Source organism: Cervus elaphus, chromosome 5 (assembly GCF_910594005.1).
Source record: "Cervus elaphus chromosome 5, mCerEla1.1, whole genome shotgun sequence".
Lineage (NCBI taxonomy): Eukaryota > Metazoa > Chordata > Mammalia > Artiodactyla > Cervidae > Cervus > Cervus elaphus.
Genome location: NC_057819.1, coordinates 101,551,715 through 101,570,101, shown reverse-complemented (window position 1 = coordinate 101,570,101; position 18,387 = coordinate 101,551,715). Strand labels below are relative to the sequence as shown.

Genomic DNA, 18,387 nt, shown 5'->3' with positions numbered 1-18,387 from the left:
CTAGGGGCCTCTCTGAGGCCCCAGCCGTTGGGGCAGCTCTGGTCGTCACAAGCATGGCTCCTCAGGGGACCGCTTAGACAATGACTAATACCATGACAACACGTTTTACACAGTTGTGGCAGATAATACAGACCCCTCCCCAGAGAGCTGCCTTGAAAGTGTGTCAAGGGCCTGCTGGAAGTGAAATCCAAGGCAACTTCCCTCTCCAGGGATGTGGCCTCCGCTGTGCACCACTGGTTTCCATGGAGATACTTGCACCCTGCAGGCTGGGAAGTTGGCAGCCTCAAGGGCTGGGAGAACATGGACAGGGTCCTATTCCTGCTTCTTAGACACTGTGGCTGCCTTGCAGGCCCTCATGCCAGAGCACTCACCAGGGGGCAGGGCAGCCGTGGTCCATGACCAGTTACGTCTCTTCAGTTAAGTGTTTGCCGTGTGTCCAGCCCTGTGCTGGGAGCTATGCAGATGACCACTTTTCATCCTCACACAGGCAGCAATGCCCCACTCTACAGATGGAGGTTCAATTTCATTCTTTCATTCAGCTCATATTAAGCACCTACTGTGAGTTGAGTGGAAAGACAAGAGCCACGTACTTGCAGAGCTTATGGTCTTTACACTGTTAATAAGCAGCAAAGCTGCAGGTCGGATCCACAGTCTAGCTCTAAGGAGCTGATATGTTGGGTTTTCTCCCTTTGCAGGATAAAGATTGAAGAGGAATATGCAAAGAACTTAGCTAAGCTCTCTCAGAACTCCTTGGCCGCACAGGAGGAGGGGTGAGTAGGAGGAACAGTGATGGGGGTAGGGAGGGAGAGGGGCACTCAGGAAAGAGGGGGGGAATCCCTTTTCACTGATCATTGGTCATTGCCATGGTCCCATATGGACAGGGGGGTCTCCATACACCTGGCTGAAGGTGGGTGCCTGTGATGCAAAGTGGGCATTCATGGTTCATGGTGAACATTCTTGGTTCAGGTGGGCATTCGCAGCTCCAGCTGCTCAGCCATGACTCCAGGTGTGGACATCCCTGCTCAAGGTTGCACTTCCACATTACTGACTCGTTATTGGCCAAGGGCCTCCTGCCACATGCTGGAGTATTCCAGGACCCCCTCTGCCCTTTCCCCGATAGCTGGGAACCAGCCTCCAGACTCCCACCGCTGCTCTCCTGTCTCTGAGAGCAGGCTGGCAGGAAACTAGATGTAGGGGGAGTCCACACCTGGCTCCTTGGTTGGCATTCTCTCCTGTGAGTCTGGGTCCAGGCTTCCCTCACCCTATAGCTGCGACCATCCGGACCTCCTTGGGTGGGACCTGGGCTGGGGGAGGCCCAGCCCTACCCTCCTGGCCACAGAAGGGTCCCTAGTTGAGGGAAGACTGCTGCCTTCTCCATTCTGTATGTTAACAGAGTTTCAGCCTGCTGGTGGTAATGCAGAATGGCACAGCTGCTATGGAAAACAGTTTGGCAATGTCTCAGAGAACTAGTCAGAACTCCCATAGGACCCAACAAATTCCACTCCTAGGTTTATATCCAGAAGAACTGAAAGCAGATATTCAAATATATGTACATGCATGTTCATATCAGCATGATTCATTATAGCCACCAAGTAGAAATAACTGTCCATCAAGGATGAATGCATAAGCAAATTTTAGTCTGTCCACATTGGCTATATGGATATACAAAGGAATATTATTCAGCCATAAAAAGGAATAAAGTACTGATCCTCGTTACCATGTGGATAAACCTCAGACACATTATACTAAGTGAAAGAGGCAAGATGCAAAGGTTGTATGTTGTAGGATTCCATTTAGAAATATCCAGAATGGACAGATCCATGGTGGTTATCAGGGGTTGGGGGAAAAGGAACTGGAAACAACTGTTTAATAGGTACAAGGTTTCCTTCTGGGGTGTGTGTTCATCTCCTCAGGTTACTATAATAGAATACCATAGGCTGAGTGACTTAAGCCATATGACTTAAGCCTTAAAAATGTAATTAATTCCAATTCTGGAGGCTGGGAAGTCTAAGGTCAAGGGGCCGGCAGGTTTAGTGTCCTGTAAGAGCTCTCTCCTGTGTTGCAGGTGTCTTTCCCTTGGTGAGGGGAGAGAAAGAAACTCTCCAGTATCTCTTCCTATGAGGACACAAATTCTATCAGATCAGGGCCCCACCCTTATGACCTCATTTAACCCTAATTGCTTCCTTAGAGTAACAGATAAATGTCCAAATAACAGTCACACTGTGGGCTAGAGTTTCAACCTATGGATTTGGGGAACACAGGCTTTCAGTCCATCACAGGGTGATATTGATAAAAAATGCTTTGGAACTAGATAGAGGTAGTAGTTGCCCAGGATGGCGAATGTAGTAAATGCTTGTTGTCTTTGAAGTGGTTAATTTTTTAAAAATATTTCTCTGGCTGTGCTGGATCTTAGTTGTGGCATGTGGGATCTAGTTCTCTGATCAGGGGTCAAACCCAGGGCTCCCCTGCATTGGGAGCACTGAGTCTTAGCCATCAGGCCACCAGGGAAGTCCCTGGTTACATTTGTGTTAAGTGAATTTTCCCTCAATCATAAAGCCAGAATCTCAGGAAGTAAGAGATGAAAGGCCTCCCGAGGTCCTCTCTCTAGTCTGACCTCCCTGCAGTGCAGTCTCTATTTGAATCCCTCCTATGAAGGGAAGTGAGCCCCTGGGGATGGAAGATACTCTGTCATAGTCATTGGAGAGCCGTGGTGTTGAACAAGCCTGAATCTGCCTGCATGGCTTGAATCATCCAGGGAACAGGGCTTTGATTAGAGCCTCTTCATGGGCTCACCATGCAGCCAAGAGGTTGAAATGGTTTTCACTGACCCAGCAGGCCACAAGCCACAAGATCGCCCTGCATGGCCAGTGTCCCTTCCAGGGACATCAGTGAAGCTGACTCCAGCCTCCTCCTACTCCATATACCCAGCCTGAGACCAGGGCAGGAGGGGACCCGTGAGGGAGTCTCCCCTCTGAACTGAGGATGGAGCTTTCTTAAGTGTTCCCATGCCCTGCAGTGCAGCACTGCTGCCCCAAAGAAATTCCACCTCCTTGGCCTGGGCCGCTGCCAGAGACACTCTGTCCTGCCCACACGCATGGCATATGCTCTGGGCTGCACAAGTCCAGAGTCAGGCCTCACCAGCATGCTGTACACGTATGCAGCCGCAAACCCAGGCAATCCACCACACACTCACAGTCGTGGATCGGTATTGCTCACCTGCAACACAGCCATGAACACATACCCCATCAGCCCTGTACCCACATCCCACACCCACACACACGCTTCTTCCAGGAGGCACATGGGCCCCCGTTCACAACCTGCAGCCCCACCACTTCGCATTCACACATGGCTTTGGACATCACCTGAAGCTTTCAGAGCATGACGCTGGGGCCTAGAGACGTGGGGTAGCCTGGGAAGATGCTGATGGGGAGACTTGAGTTGCCCTCAGATTCCACAGGGTGTGTGCAGAATAAACAGAATCAGGAGATGTATCCTGACTTCAGTTTTGCTCTCCTGTGTGGAAAGGATTTTGGTCTTTCCTGGTTGGTAATTGTGACAGTAACATGGATTTTGATTTAGCAGGCCCCAGATGGTGTTCTGGAACAGAAATTACGTCTTGGGGTTTTTGTTTGTTTGTTTTTTTCCCATCAACCTCTTATCACTGTCTTCAGTGAGAGAATTTCTAAAAGGCTTTTATCCTAAGTTGTGATGTGGCTCCAAGGCTGGCTAGGATATTGCAAGGGGGCCGGACCAGCTCAGATAGGCCCGTCCGCGTGTTTGGAGTGATGTCCTCCTGCCTGCGGGGGCCCAACCTGGCAGTGGGGCCAAGGACTTGGTCCTAAGTGTAAAACTGGGGCCTTTCCTCCCAGTAGTCCAGATGACAGTCTCAGGCCACTGTCACCATCCCTGGACCAGTTATTGACCGTGTGCTTTGCTGACAGCTGACTTACAGACACTCAGCACCAGCAGGGCTTCTGGGCTCTTGTTCAAATCTCCCGCAGGCTGGCAAGTAGCTTAGCTGCAGGGAGAAATGCCCCCTTTGACCCCACTGTCATGGAGCTCCTGCTTCTCCCCAGGACTGCTTCTGTGAGCAGTTGACTTTTATCCTAGCTGTGCAATCCATCTGGAGGTTACCTGTGTGCATGGCGTGGGGTCAGGGGCAGGATTTCTTTTTCCCTATGGATGTAGAGTTGCCTCTGCACCAGGTGTTGAAAGGCTGTCCATTTCTCCATGAAGATGCTTGGCATCTTTATTGCACAAACATCACCCGTATTTGGATAAATCTTTTTCTGGACCTGGTATTCTGATCCCATATCTGTATGACTCTCATGACTCCTTCCACTCCCTCCTTATCCCCACCCCAGGCCCTCTACCCATCTGCCCAGTCAGGTGAGGGGACAAGCCACCCAACATGGCCCCAACCCAGCTCCCAGGAGCTCAGGCCCTTCAGACCAAGACAGACGTCAGCAGCTTGCATCATCCCAATTTCCCATCCCTTCTCGGGTGGGCCCCCCAGCCAGGATCACCCAAAGGGACCTTTGTTTGCTGTCTGACTCCTAGATAAAATCAGTCAGGCACTTCCCCTAAACACCCACCCTGGCCTAAGCTAGCACCACCACCAGACAGGCCTGGAGTCTGATCAGAGGGGTCCCTTCTGTTCTGTTGGGTAATTTTCAGCTGCTGGCTGCTCGGCTCAGAACCCAGAAGCCTCGCAGCAGGCTGTCTTTTAATCAGGTTTTGCCACTCGAGTTTAATGAATTCTCTGGGGGAAATGGTTTTTTGATGAAAGGAAATCAACTGACCATTCAGCCCTGGTATACTGGCTGGGTGAAGAGGTCTCGAGCAAGAATGCAGGGGTATCAGTGGGAAGATCAGAGAGGTTCAAGAGTTCTCAATCAGGGAGATGGGAGTGTGGGGGCATGCGTTCAAAAGTCCAGGGGATTTTAGGAGATTGCTTGTACTTGGAACATCTCTTTCAAGTGGAAAAGCGATTTAGCTTGGAGGACTCTGCCATTCTCTGGTTGGCTGTGGGCAGTGCTGGGACTCACTGTCCCGAATCGGTTCTAGAGCGTGGGTGGGGAGGCCATGTTCCTGAAGATGGGGATGGCGAGCCTTCTCAGCTGTGTGGGCGGCCCTAAGAGGTCCCTAGACCCAGGTGGTCCATCTTTGCCGCCCCCACCCAGAAGTCAGGCCGCTGGAGGTTTGCCTGCAAGCAGGGCTGTGTGATAACCTTCTGTTAGAGAAGGGCTTCTCCTGGAAAGGCATCCATTGTCCTTTCTTGTTTGCCAGCAGGTATTTGCACCCCTCAAGAATAAACCAGGGAGGGTGATGGGAAGGCAGGGGACAGTCATGGGACAGGTATCAGGGCCCTTATGACACTTAACCCCCCACCACCCCCATCTCCCTCATCCTCTGGGCTTCTGGACATTTCCCAGGCACTCAACTGGCTGCTTCAGTCAGTTCTCTCAGCTCCAAGATGCTCAGCTCATTTCGGGATGGCTTTTCTGGTCCCATACACGGGTCAAGGCGTGGTACTCATGTTTGTCTTGTGCCTGACCTCCTCCTCACCCAAGTCCATAGTCTCGGGCGTCGTACGTTCCCCAGGGACTCGGAGTCAAGACCCACCATCCCGCCTCATGGGGGGAGGGCTGTGGCCTCTGACCTGAGGTCAGTGCATCCGTCCGTGAGCCTCACCGTCTCCTTGGTGTTGCAGCTCCCTGGGAGAAGCGTGGGCGCAGGTGAAGAAGAGCCTTGCGGATGAGGCTGAAGTTCACCTCAAGTTCTCTGCCAAGGTAACCCCTCCCTGGGTTGGTCTTACACACCCATGTGCAGCTGCCTCTGTTGTTGTTGTGTTGCCCAGTTTCCATGGTATAAATTTCAAGAGTCAGGAAGAGATGCTAGCATTAGATGTACCAACAAAATAGCATTGAAAGCCATACACATCCATCAAGAGTTCAGGTAATAGTCAGATGTCATTATTAAGAGGGTATGAGGGTATGTGTTACCTTTGTTTTTTGTTTTTTTGTTTTGTTTTGTTTTTGTTTTACCTTTGTTTTTAATACAGTTTGTTCATTTTAAGTTTAGACCATTTAATTTTTAATACTGGTTGTTCTTTACTCATCAACTCACAAAATTCCTCCAAGTTTAACACTGGGCTATGGTGAGCCTTGTGCTTCCCTGGTAACTTCAGACAGTAAAGAATCCTCCTTGCATTGCAGGAGACCCAGGTTCGATCCCTGGGTTGGAAAGATCCCCCTAGAGAAGGGAATGGCTTCCCACTCCAGTCTTGTTCCTTGGAGAAATTCCATGGACAGAGCAGCCTGGCAGGCTACAGTCCAAGGGGTCGCAAAGAGTCAGACGCGACTTCGTGACTTAGCACAACACATGGTTGGTTTACAGTGCCGTGCTGATCTCTGCTGTGTAGCAGAGTGACTCAGTTATATACATATAGACATTCTTTTTTTTTAGGACTTCCCTGATAGCTCAGCTGGTAAAGAATCCACCTGTAATGCAGGAGACCCTGATTTGATTCTTGGGCTGGGAAGATCCCGCTGGAGAAAGGATAGGCTACCCACTCCAGTATTATTGGGCTTCCCTTGTGGCTCAGCTGGTAAAGAATCCGCCTGCAGTGAAGGAGACCTGGGTTCGATCCGTAGGTTGGGAAGATCCCTTGGAGAAGGGAAAGGCTACCACTCCAGTATTCTGGCCTGGAGAATTCCATGGCCTGTATAGTCCATAGAGTTGCAAAGAGTCGGATGTGACTGAGCGACTTTCACTTTCAAAGACCTTTTTAAATTTTCTTTTCCATTGTGGCTTAGCACAGGATATTAAGTAGAATTGCCTGTAAGCCCACACTTTAAAATTGAGGGGTACACCACCTCCTTTACTACTTGAAGGTGGCATCCCCCAAGATGGCTGCTCTTTCCGAGATTTCCATGCTCAGCCCTCACTCGTCCTATCTCTTTTCTGGTGCTTTTCCCACAGCAGTTGCATTTCTGGGCTTTGAGCACTGTTGGAGGACAGTTTCCAGGTCTCCCCACTCTGCCCCATGATGTTTCTCTGCACACTACGGGCAGAATGAATGACTCATACAGCTGAGATGTGCGAAGGCGATTTATAAAGAGCTGAGGTGGAAGGAGAAACAGTGCCATTACCAGCTCCCTGCTCCTGAAGGTTGCTGGTGCCCCGAGAGGGAGTTGACACCCAAATGTGAGTGAGAACTCCTGGACCAACAAGGGCACACTAACCTTAAACACCAAGCATTTCACAAGGAAATTGCCTCTCGAGCACTGGGAGAGAAAGGAGCCCCATAAATGAGTCGCCTTTGAACCTTGTATACAGAGCAGTGAGTTGTTTTTAAGCTGAAGATCACAGCAATGTTCCCTCTAGGTCTCCCTCCTGCTCTCCTAACCCCCGGCAGCTCCAATCTCTGCAATTGTAGAAACCTCCACTGACCGTGAGATGAATGGTAAGGGTGTGTTGTGAGCATCGAGGCTGGGAGCCGGGTCTGCAGGCTTCTAAATGGTCACCTGCTGGATCCCCGGGGATCCTGGTGGCCTCTACTCCCCATCAGCAGGCCCCCTATTCTCAGTCATTTGTGAAGTACTCAATGGGTGACAGAGCCCTCCCCCATACAGTTTTCCTATAATCTTACTTTTTACTACTGCTACTCACAGTGCTGGTGGCTCAGATGGGTAAAGAGTCCGCCTGCAATGCAGGAGACCTGGATTCGATCCCTGGGTCGGGAAGATCCCTTGGAGAAGGGAACGGCTACCCACTCCAGTATTCTGGCCGAGAGAATTCCATGGACAGAGGAGCCTGGCAGGCTACAGTTCATGGGGTTGCAAAGAGTCGGACACGACTGAGCAAATTCTTATACATTCTCACAGCACTACTTCTAGTCACCAAATGTCTGGGTTTTTCCCACACTGACCAATTCCCTGACCCCAGCTGGGGGTCCTACAATGTAATTCACTTCTGACACTTAACTGCCCGGAGCTCAGCGTCAGATCCTACAGGTTAAGGACTCAGTCCCACAGGGCCACGCTTGCTTCAGACGGCTGTTTTAAGTAGTGGGTCACTGGGTTACTCACAACTTCTGTCCCGCTTGGCTGCAAATCAGGGTTTCGAGTGATCCCCTCGTCAGGTTTGATAACTTATTAGAAGAGCTCACAAAACTCAGGGAGATGCTTATGAGGTTCATCAGTTTATTATATATTAAAGGGAATGATAAAAGCCAAAGATGAAGAGATGCTCAGGGTCAGGTAAGAAAGGGTCCCGAGTGCAGGAGTGTCTGTCCCCATGGTGCTGGGGTGCACATCCCAGCACGTGGGTGTGTTCACCAACTCAGAACCTCTTGGACCCTGTGATTTTTCAGACTTTTGTGGAGGTTTCATCACATGTGCTGTGTGTTAGTCGCTCAGTTGTGTCTGACTCTTTGCGACCCCATGGGCTGTAGCCCACCAGGCTCCTTGTCCATGGGGATTCTCTAGGCAAGAATACTGGAGTCGGGTTGCCATGCCCTCCTCCAGGGGATCTTCCCAACCCAGGGACCAAATCCAGGTCTCCTGCATTGCAGGCGGATTCTTGACCAGCTGAGCTACCAAGAAAGCCCTTCGTCACATAGGCATAATTATCAACTCAGTCTCCATCTCCTTTCCTCTCCCTCCAGGGGATCGGAGAAGGTGGCTGAAAGTTCCAATCATGGCCAGGTCTTTTTGGTGACAAACCCCCATCCAGGACCCCACCCAGACTCGTCTCATAAGAAATTCTAAGAAATGTAGGAGTTTGGTGCCAGAACTGGGCTCAAAGACCAAATATTAAACCAGAAAATGTTCTCCTAGCACCTTTGTTGTTTAGGAAATTGTGAAGGCTCTAGGAGTTCCAGCCAGGAGCTAGGGATGAAGACCAAAATAAATATGTTATCATTTGGTTGGCCAAAAAGTTCATTCTGAGTTTTCTGTACCATGGGAAAATCCTAACATACTTTTCGGCCAACCCCATATATCACAGTATCACGGTTATGTGAGCGTCATGGGCAGGACGTAACTTGTCTCCCTCAGTTGTATCAGCCATCATGCAAGACAGCATCGCCATTTCACAAATGAGAAGGAACAAAGAGGTCAAGTCACAGCCCATGGTCACACAGCCAAGTGGGCTCAGCTACTGAGCAAACAGAGGAGGAGACTGAGTGGGTTGGAGTCTTGACCCCTGGACCTTTCCTCTGGGCAGACCAGTGGCGTTTAAAATCCAGAACTCTGTTCTGAAGCACGCTGCCCTCTCTTAGGGGCTGTCCGCAGTGGTACAGGCTGATCTTCCAAATGCCGGGATGTTTTAATTCAGAGCGGACTTCTTCTAGCTGATGGGAGGCTTCTGAAAAATATTCACACAAAATTCACACATAGACTTTTCCATAAGAATATCTGCTGCCTCCAGCCCATCAGTCAGCGTTGGTGGCCTCAGGCAGTCATGGTAGCAGCCCAGTGGTTGTATGACAATTCCTTAAAAAGAAAAGACTATCCATCCACCATAGATAAATATAGCTCCACATGTGCAAAATCCATTTTAACATCTGCTCCAAAAGGCTCCTTGAAAATGTCTTTCCTGAGTGTTCTGTGTTGAAGGGCAAGAGCTCTTTAAGAAATGCAATTTCATTCCAGGAATCTTAGGCTTTTCGAAGTCTCCTAGCTTGAGCCATTGTTCATAGCAACAGACTATTAAAGAAATAAGATTGCTCTATATAAAAGAAGTTATACCTGCTTCTGGGTGAGGAAGAGAGAATAGAAAAATTCCTGGTGATGGGAGAAAATTTAATCATGTAGTCAAGGCCATGTATTCAGCAGCAGATTTTTGGGGAGCACAGAGGGCATCAAGAGAACAATAAAAAATGATTTTTTATCAGTGCTATCCCTCACAAGCTTTGTGATCTTGGGGGAAGCCACTTAGCATCCCTGGGCTTCCAATTTTTTTCAAGTGTGAAATGAAGTGTTTGGACCAAATCAGTGAGACTTGAAACTGACTTGACTGTGACCTAGTTATACATTTTCCATGGCCACCCGGAACACACATGTATCCACACCTAGATAATCACATACAGATACCCCCATATGTGGCTAAAACATCTCTGATGTTTCCTCTTCATGTCTGGGCTATGTTCATCAAAAAGCTGGTCCTGATCCACTAACCATTTCACAACTCTTAGCAATGCACTGTTTGAAAAATATGGGACCAGATACAGGCATCCTTGTTCTATATAGTACTTTGCTTTAGTGTGTCTTTTTTACAAATTGAAGATGTGTGGCAACCCTGCATTGTCAGATGATGGTTAGCATTTTTTAGAAATAAATATTTTTATTTTGACCATACCCACAGCATGCAAGATCTTAGCTCCCCGACCAGGGATTGAACCTGTACCCCCTGCCTTGGCAGCACAGAGTCTTAACCACTGGACCACCAGGGAAATCCAAGCAATAAGTATTTTTAAAATTAAGGCATGAACATTTTTAAGACATAATAATAAACTACATGCGTGCATGCTCAGTCGTGTCCGACTCTTTTTGACTCTATCAACCATAGCCTGCAGGCTCCTCAGTCCATGGGATTTTCCAGGCAAGAATACTGGAGTCCATTGCCATTGCCTCCTCCAGGGGGTCTTCCTGACCCACATCTCCTGCGTCTCCTGCATTGGCAGGTGAATTCTTTACCACTGAGCCACCTGGGAAGCCCTAATAGACTACAGTATAGTATAAAAACATTGCTTCCATGTACACTGGGAAACCAAAACATCCATGTGACCTGCTCTATTGCAAAACTCACTTTTTTGTGACATTCACTTTGTTGTGGTGGTCTGTCACCCAACCCACAGTTTCTCCGAGGTCTCCCTGTGGTGTCTGAAATTCCTTCTGACCTGAGACTTCTCTTGCTCTCTTCTGATGAGTGACGTGGAAGGAAGAGGCAGAAATTCTGAAAGGCAAACTGAATGGCTTCAATGGCCTATTGCAACCAAGCCAGGCCAGTTGAAGTTTATAAGGACAAGCTTCTGTGGAGGACTTTGGCCTCCTGGTTAGCCAGATATGCTTAAAACTTAAGAATGAGCATAAAGACATCTAGCCAACTTTCTTAAAAAATTAGCCTTTTTGTAAAAGTACTTAAAATATAGGGGGAGACTCTGCGGGTCTTCAATCCATGGGATTGAATCACTTCTAACAGTCAGTAATGTGATGTTTCCAGAATGTCATTTGGAATTTGGGGAGAGCCTTGGGGGGTCCTGGCAGGATTTGGTCCCTCCCCAGACCACACAGTCTGGGGCCAGGACCCAGAAATCCTGAGTATTGACAAGTCTCTGCAAGTCACTTCTGGGCATATGAATATATGGAAATCACTTGCTTTCCAGGTCCTCAGAAAGAAAGCTCAGAGTTACTGGGTCAACAAGCTGAGTTAACCCACATAGACCCACAACCAGGAGCAAGTTCCCAAGGCAGCCAACTATGCAGCCCTCCCCCTCCTCCCCCAGTGCCTAATCTGTGTGGGGAAGGGTTTCTCTAGGTCTCAGAAGCACTTAAGTTTATAACATTTTACAGATTGCCACCAGATGGGGGTGTTTTCCTGTGCAAGGAATCTTCCCAGGGCTCAAACACATGATAGCAGACATTACAACCAACATGAGGGGAGGGGTGTTAGTGCAGCCCCCGCTCCATTAGTCTTTGAAGGTCACCCACCAGCAAAGCATCATCTTGTCACCCAGAGCATTGGGTCCCGAAAATCTTGTCATTTTTCCAAGTAGTGCAGGAGGGCCCACTGTGTACCTGCTGCAGCCAAGCACTGTGGATACAGCAGGGGCCAAGCCAGCTTGGCCTTCACCCTCCTAGAGTTCAGAGTCAACGTGTAATCAGTGGTTTGGTACAGGGAACCCCTCCATCCTTGAGGCCTCTGGGAAAAAGGTAATGTAGCAAGAAAGAGCCTGGTGAGGAAGGGGAGAAGTCCGAGTCCCAGAGCTGGGATGTCATCCATCCAGGGAGGTTCAGATCTGATTCCCAGCAGGAAGGGTGGAGGTTGAGAGACCCTGGAAGGCCAAGTGAGGGGCCCTAGGAGGCCAGTAAGGAGGTTCTAGAGGTTGTGTTGGGGGCCTTAGGAGCCGAGACAGGGTCGGTGAGGCTCTGAGAGGCTGAGTCAGGGGCAGGGAGGCTGCTAGACTGTGCCTTTGACCACAGCAGGTCCATATTTATCTGTTATCACATACATCTTATGTTCATACCACCCAAAAAAAGTTTTAAGTAAAAGTTCTCCTTCCAAAGAGAGTGGGGTGGGAAAGAGGAAAGGAATGAAAGAAAAGAAAGCTGGAAAACCTGACACCACCCAGAGCCTCTCAGAGCATTAAAGGGCCCTTCTCTGGCCCTAGAGGTGCAAGGCTGGTCCACTCTGGTGGCATGGGGGTGCGCCAGCCTCCATGCAGACCAGCAGGCACGGCTCAGGAAGGGTCCCTGTGAGCTCCCACCATGGCTTCCTGGAGATTCGGACCACGTGCACATCATCTGTGGTCTTTGTACCTGGCATGAGGTAGATGATCAATAAGTAGAACTGACCCAAGATCACCTGGTGAAATGTCACCTTTGTGATAGTTGCTGAGTGTTTGGGGTCACAGGGATGGTCCCCAAAGCTCCCAGTTTAGAAAGTAAGGGAGATTACATCTGAGCAAAGCCCCGGAGGAGGCTCTACGGGCTTCACACCAGAAGAGGGTGCCCACAGGGACTTGGTGGGCTCCAGGGAGTAACCCATCCATTGGTGTGAACCCTGGGCCTGGCCAGTGAAGGCCAGTATCCTGGCCTGCATACACAGGCAGGCCTGTGTATCCGTGAGGCAGTATCCTCGACTGCATACACAACTACTTGTCTCTGACCTCCCTGTGAGATGGTATCCATTCTCACCCACTGGGTGGGAGAGGCACCCCCTCCCTCCTCTCATAGCTGGTGCCCCCCGGGTCCTGAGTGTGTCTCCCCCATCAACAGCTGCACAGCGAGGTGGAGAAGCCCCTGATGAACTTCCGCGAGAACTTCAAGAAGGACATGAAGAAGTGTGACCACCACATCGCAGACCTCCGCAAGCAGCTTGCCAGCCGCTATGCCGCGGTGGAGAAGGTGAGGGCCCAGGTTGCAGAGTGGGGGGGTCATGCTGGAGGGAGCAGTGCCTGGGGGCCAGCAGGGGGGCTCCGCGTGCCCTGGCAGGGGCGTTTGTCCCCCCTGCAGCCAGATCTGGGGGTGGGGGTTAGTATGAGAATCCCCTCCCCTGGCCAGAGGTTAAGTGTGTGCTTCCCCCAGTGCTCAGATTCCCAGTTGGGGTGGGAGAGGCTGCACCTGCCTTGGGGTTGTAGGGGGCTTCCATCTGGAATGTGAGACAAGGTACACCCTAATTTTGAGGATCCTGAAGCCTGGATGTACTGCCAGTCCACACAGGGCCCCTTTGTCTGGGTCTCACTTGGCAGATTCCCTCCTGACTGAACCACCCCCCCCTCCCAGAGGCCGAGGTGGTCTGACCTTGCTGGGAGCTCTGATGGTCAGTTATGGAGCAGAGAGAGGTCTCCCCCCGGGGCTGACCCCAGCGCCTTTGCGAGGGGTGTGGGAGAAAAGGGGAGTATTACTGCTGCGGGCACCCTAGACCCTGCCAGAGGCCAGCACTGAAAGGCGCATGCCACCCCAGAATGGGGAGGCTGGTGTTGCCAGCTGCTGACCACTGTTAGGAGGTGACCTTGATGACCTCTGTGGTCCCTGCTGCCCCAGAGAAGCTGTGGTCTCAGGACTGCCTGGGTCCCCAGAACATGTACATGTGCCAGTGAAAGCATGCTCTGGGGGCCTTGCTCTAGGCCAAGGATAAAAGGATACTTTGCAGCCTCAGTGTGGTCCCCAGCTGGCTGGGTGATGCTGGTCTCACCGCTTAGCCTGATGGAGCCCCTGTAGCCTCATTTACCAAAGCAGGGAAAAGAAAGAACTTACCTAGGAAAGACCCTGATGCTGGGAAAGATTAAAGGCAGGAGTAGAAGGGGGTGGCAGAGAGCGAGATGGTTGGATGGCATCACCAACTCAATGGACATGATGAGCAAACTCCAGATGGTGACAGGGGAGTGTGGCGTGCTGCAGTCCGTGGGGTTGCAAAGAGTCAGACACAACTTAGCAAGTGAACAACAACCTAAAAAGGGGGGCCAGGCCCAGTGGGCCCTTGCTGTCTCTGAGCCTGTGGTTAACTCCACGTCCTTGGACCCCAGGCCCGAAAAGCCCTCACGGAGCGGCAGAGAGACTTGGAGATGAAGACCCAGCAGCTGGAGATCAAGCTGAGCAACAAGACAGAGGAGGACATCAAGAAAGCTCGGAGGAAGTCCACGCAGGCGGGTGAGTGCGGCCCTGTCACCTGCTGCCCCGTCTGTCCTCACCCGGTCCCAGAGGCATGGACAGGAGAGGCCGGGAGATGGGGTGCCTGGGAACATGCATTCCACGGGGTGAGACTGGGGCTGCAGGCTGTGGCGTGGGAAGCAGTGGTGAGGGAGGGGTCTCCCCACACCCTACCCAGAGACGGCTGCTTCTGACCCAAGCCCAGGGTCTCTGGTCAGGTGGTGGGCAGACTCCTCCAGGGACCTGGAATTGAGGGGTCCTGTGGCTGCCTGGAGTTCCTTGAAGTGCAAACCCCACCCACCCTCCAAGTTGCCCCACCTCCCTGGGTAATAGTTCTCCAAAGGTTCTCCTCTAGTGATGGACGACTGACCCAGAATAGAGGCTGACATTTTGTTGAAAGAAATAATCGCATTTCAGGGACTTTTCTGGCAATTCAGCGGTTAAGACTACTTGCTTCCAATGCAAGGGGTGCAGGTTTGACACCTGGTTGGATAACTGAGAACCCACATGCCTTGCAGTACGGCCAAGAAAATATGTTTTAAAAAGAAAGGAAAGAACCATATTTCAGATTCTCTCCAAAATATTCCTCAGTGAGTCAGCATCTGCTTCCACCTAGAGGTAAAGATTAGCTAATACACAAGGGAAGGGGAGAAAAGTCAGCAAGAAACAGTTGTTGTTTTTTTTAATTTCAATATTTCTTAACAACCAGTTTCACAGTATACAAAGGCAATGCATTTTGCTTTCTGGGATTAGAATATGTGCTGTGAGATAAGGTTTGGATTAGATGGTTTGGTCTCTAAATCTTTTTCACCCCAACTTCTGGTGGACCTGGTGTAATTAGTTCATTAAAGGATGAAAAACAGCCATCTTAGGGACATTTTGAAATAAGGTGGTGTAAAGATATCATAACAGAAAAATGTAAAAAATGCAGCATTTATATAAAGATCTTTAATAGCACAGTAGTAGAAACAGAAGCCATGCTCTACACTTGTTGGGAGTGGGAAAGAAAACCCAAGGAGAGGAGAGGCGCATTTAAATTAGCTTAACTAAAGAAACTGTTAAATAATTATATTACAGAAACAATATTGCTGTTTGGCAAAATATTTTAATCAACACAGAAGAATATAAAATCTTATTCCCCAGATATAGTCCCTGTCAACACACCCTAATTTTTAAAATGTTTTTAATATTTAAATTTATATACATATCATATTATACTGTTCTGAACTTATATTTTAATAGATGTATCTTAGAGATAGGTCTATTTTATCATCAGTTTATTTACCCATCCATTTCTGTACATCAGATTTCCTAAATAGTTGAATAATGTGCAAGTATATGATTGTGTCCAGATTTATTTCATCATTCCCCTAATGGACTTTTGTAGGACTTTCGAATTGTTCAGAGTATTTGTCAGTGCCAACGATGCTGTTACTATAAATGCCTCTCTGTGGGGGGTGGGGGTCTGCATGTCAATGGGATGTTGGGGCGTATAACTGGGTCAGAGGCTTGTATTCATTTTGATGGATGTTTCCAAGTTGCTTCGCAGATGGGTGTGCCTACTCTCTATGAATGCCTGTTCCCTAAACTCTTGTCAACACTGTATGCTGTCTCATTTTGATATCGTAGCTATCTGGTGAAAAATAGTATTTTGTTTCTAATTTAACTTACACTGCTTTTTGAGTGGAGTCAAGCATTTTAAAAATAGACTTTTAAATCATCTGTGACTTTTGTTTTTAAAATGATTCACTCATATTCTCTTCCCATTTTCTTGTCAGATGGCTGGTCTTGTTCTCATTGATTGATTGACAGGGATTAAGTTAGGAACATCAACATTTTGTCATTTGAATTGCAAATATTTTTCATAAGTGGTTTATTTTTTTATTTTGTTCTTTATATTTCTTTTTCACTTTTTTTCTTAGTTTGTTTAATCTTCACTGTGGCTCTCTGAAAGTACTGTTATTATCCCCATTTTACAGATGAGGAAACTGAGGCACAGGCAGATGAATCAACTTGGTCCAAGGCTGCACAGCTAGTAAACAGTGGAGCTATATGACACCCCAATAGTCTGGTTCCAGAATCCATGTCCTTAACCCATACTGTTCAGAAGGGTCTGATTTCAAACCCTTGGACTACATAGAGAAGAGACACACCTGCCTTCATCTACATTATTTCCTGATGTTGCAGAAGTTCGTGAAGCATGTTCTCAACATCAGAATCAACAAATAAAGCTTTGGGAATTTCATGTTGTGTTTATAAGGGTGACCTTACCCACGGTCAGGCACAGGCTTTTGGTGGGACTATGACTGCAGTAAAATATCCACTTTCTTCCCTCCAGTTCAGTCCTTCTTGGGATCAAGGGCTCACCCATTGGCCTTGGACCAAGAGCAAAATGAACCAAGCCCTTGATGTGGGTTCTGTTCCTCAAGGCTTCAGTTCAGTTCAGTCACTCAGTCGTGTCCGACTCTTTGCAACCCCATGAATCGCAGCACGCCAGGCCACCCTGTCCATCACCAACTCCCGGAGTTTACTCAAACTCATGTCTATCGAGTTGGTGATGCCATCCAGCCATCTCATCCTCTGTCGTCCCCTTCTCCTCCTGCCCCTAGTCCCTCCCAGCATCAGGGTCTTTTCCAATGAGTCAACTCTTCTCATGAGGTGGCCAAAGTATTGAGAGTTTCAGCTTCAGCACCAGTCCTTCCAATGAACACCCAGGACTGATCTCCTTTACGATGGACTGGTTGGATCTCCTTGCAGTCCAAGGGACTCCCAAGAGTCTTATCCAACACCGCAGTTCAAAAGCATCAATTTTTCGGCGCTCAGCTTTCTTCACAGTCCAATTCTCACATCCATACATGACCACTGGAAAAACCATAGCCTTGACTAGATGGACCTTTGTTGGCAAAGTACTGTCTCTGCTTTTTAATATGCTATCTAGGTTGGTCATAACTTTCCTTCCAAGGAGTAAGAGTCTTTTAATTTCATGGCTGCAGTCACCATCTGCAGATATTTTGGAGTCCAATAGAATAAAGTCTGACACTGTTTCCACTATTTCCCCATCTATTTGCCATGAAGTGATGGGACTGGATGCCATGATCTTAGTTTTCTGAATGTTGAGCTTTTTTTTTTTTGTTTTTAGTTTTATTAGTTGGAGGCTAATTCCTTTACAATATTGTAGTGGTTTTTGCCATACATTGACATGAATCAGCCATGGATTTGCATGTGCTCCCCATCCTGATCCCCCTTGCCACCTAGGAGGATGGGATCCTCCCCATCCCATCCCTCTGGGTCTTCCCAGTGCACCAGCCCTGAGCACTTGTCTCATGCATCCAACCTGGGCTGGCGATCTGTTTCACACTTGATAATATACATGTTTCAATGCTATTCTCTCAGATCATCCCACCCTCGCCTTCTCCCACAGAGTCCAAAAGTCTGTTCTATACATCTGTGTCTCTTTTTCTGTCCTGCGTATAGGGTTATCGTTAAATCTTTTTAAATTCCATATATATGCGTTAGTATACTGGATTGGTGTTTATCTTTCTGGCTTACTTCACTCTATAATGGGCTCCAGTTTCATCCATCTCATTAGAACTGATTCAAATATAGTCTTTTTTAATGGCTGAGTAATATTCCATTGTGTATATGTACCATAGCTTTCTTATCCATTCGTCTGCTGATGGGCATCTAGGTTGCTTCCATGTCCTGGCTATTATAAACAGTGCTGCGATGGTGAGCTTTGAGCCAACTAAAGCAAGAATACACAGAAGAACTCAAGGCTTAGCTCCCAGATAATGGTATAGCTCACTGGGGAGGAGACCCTGAGCCAGGCCCTGGGCATAACTCTCCCCCTCTTCCCTTCACTTTCATGTCTGAATACACGTGAGCAAGTGGTGCCATTCCAGGGATCCCTTTGAAGGGTTAATCCGTTATCTTTGGGTTCACTCGTGAGTTTTCCCATCATGAGCCGGGTCCCTGGTGTCTTCCTTTCTCTGGAACCCTGTGATGATCA

At 48.8% G+C, this 18,387-nt stretch overlaps 1 protein-coding gene across 8 annotated transcripts in view; it reads left to right on the top strand.

Annotated features, from left to right (window-relative positions):
- The window catches only part of GAS7 (growth arrest specific 7), a 200,910-nt gene that overhangs the window by 172,734 nt on the left and 9,789 nt on the right, over positions 1-18,387 (top strand). For all 8 annotated transcript variants that reach the window (XM_043903842.1, XM_043903840.1, XM_043903848.1 and 5 more), the window contains 4 exons: positions 696-770; positions 5,714-5,792; positions 13,005-13,133; positions 14,255-14,378. In XM_043903842.1, the coding sequence (XP_043759777.1) occupies positions 696-770; positions 5,714-5,792; positions 13,005-13,133; positions 14,255-14,378 (407 nt within the window). The remainder of the gene's footprint in view (positions 1-695; positions 771-5,713; positions 5,793-13,004; positions 13,134-14,254; positions 14,379-18,387) is intronic.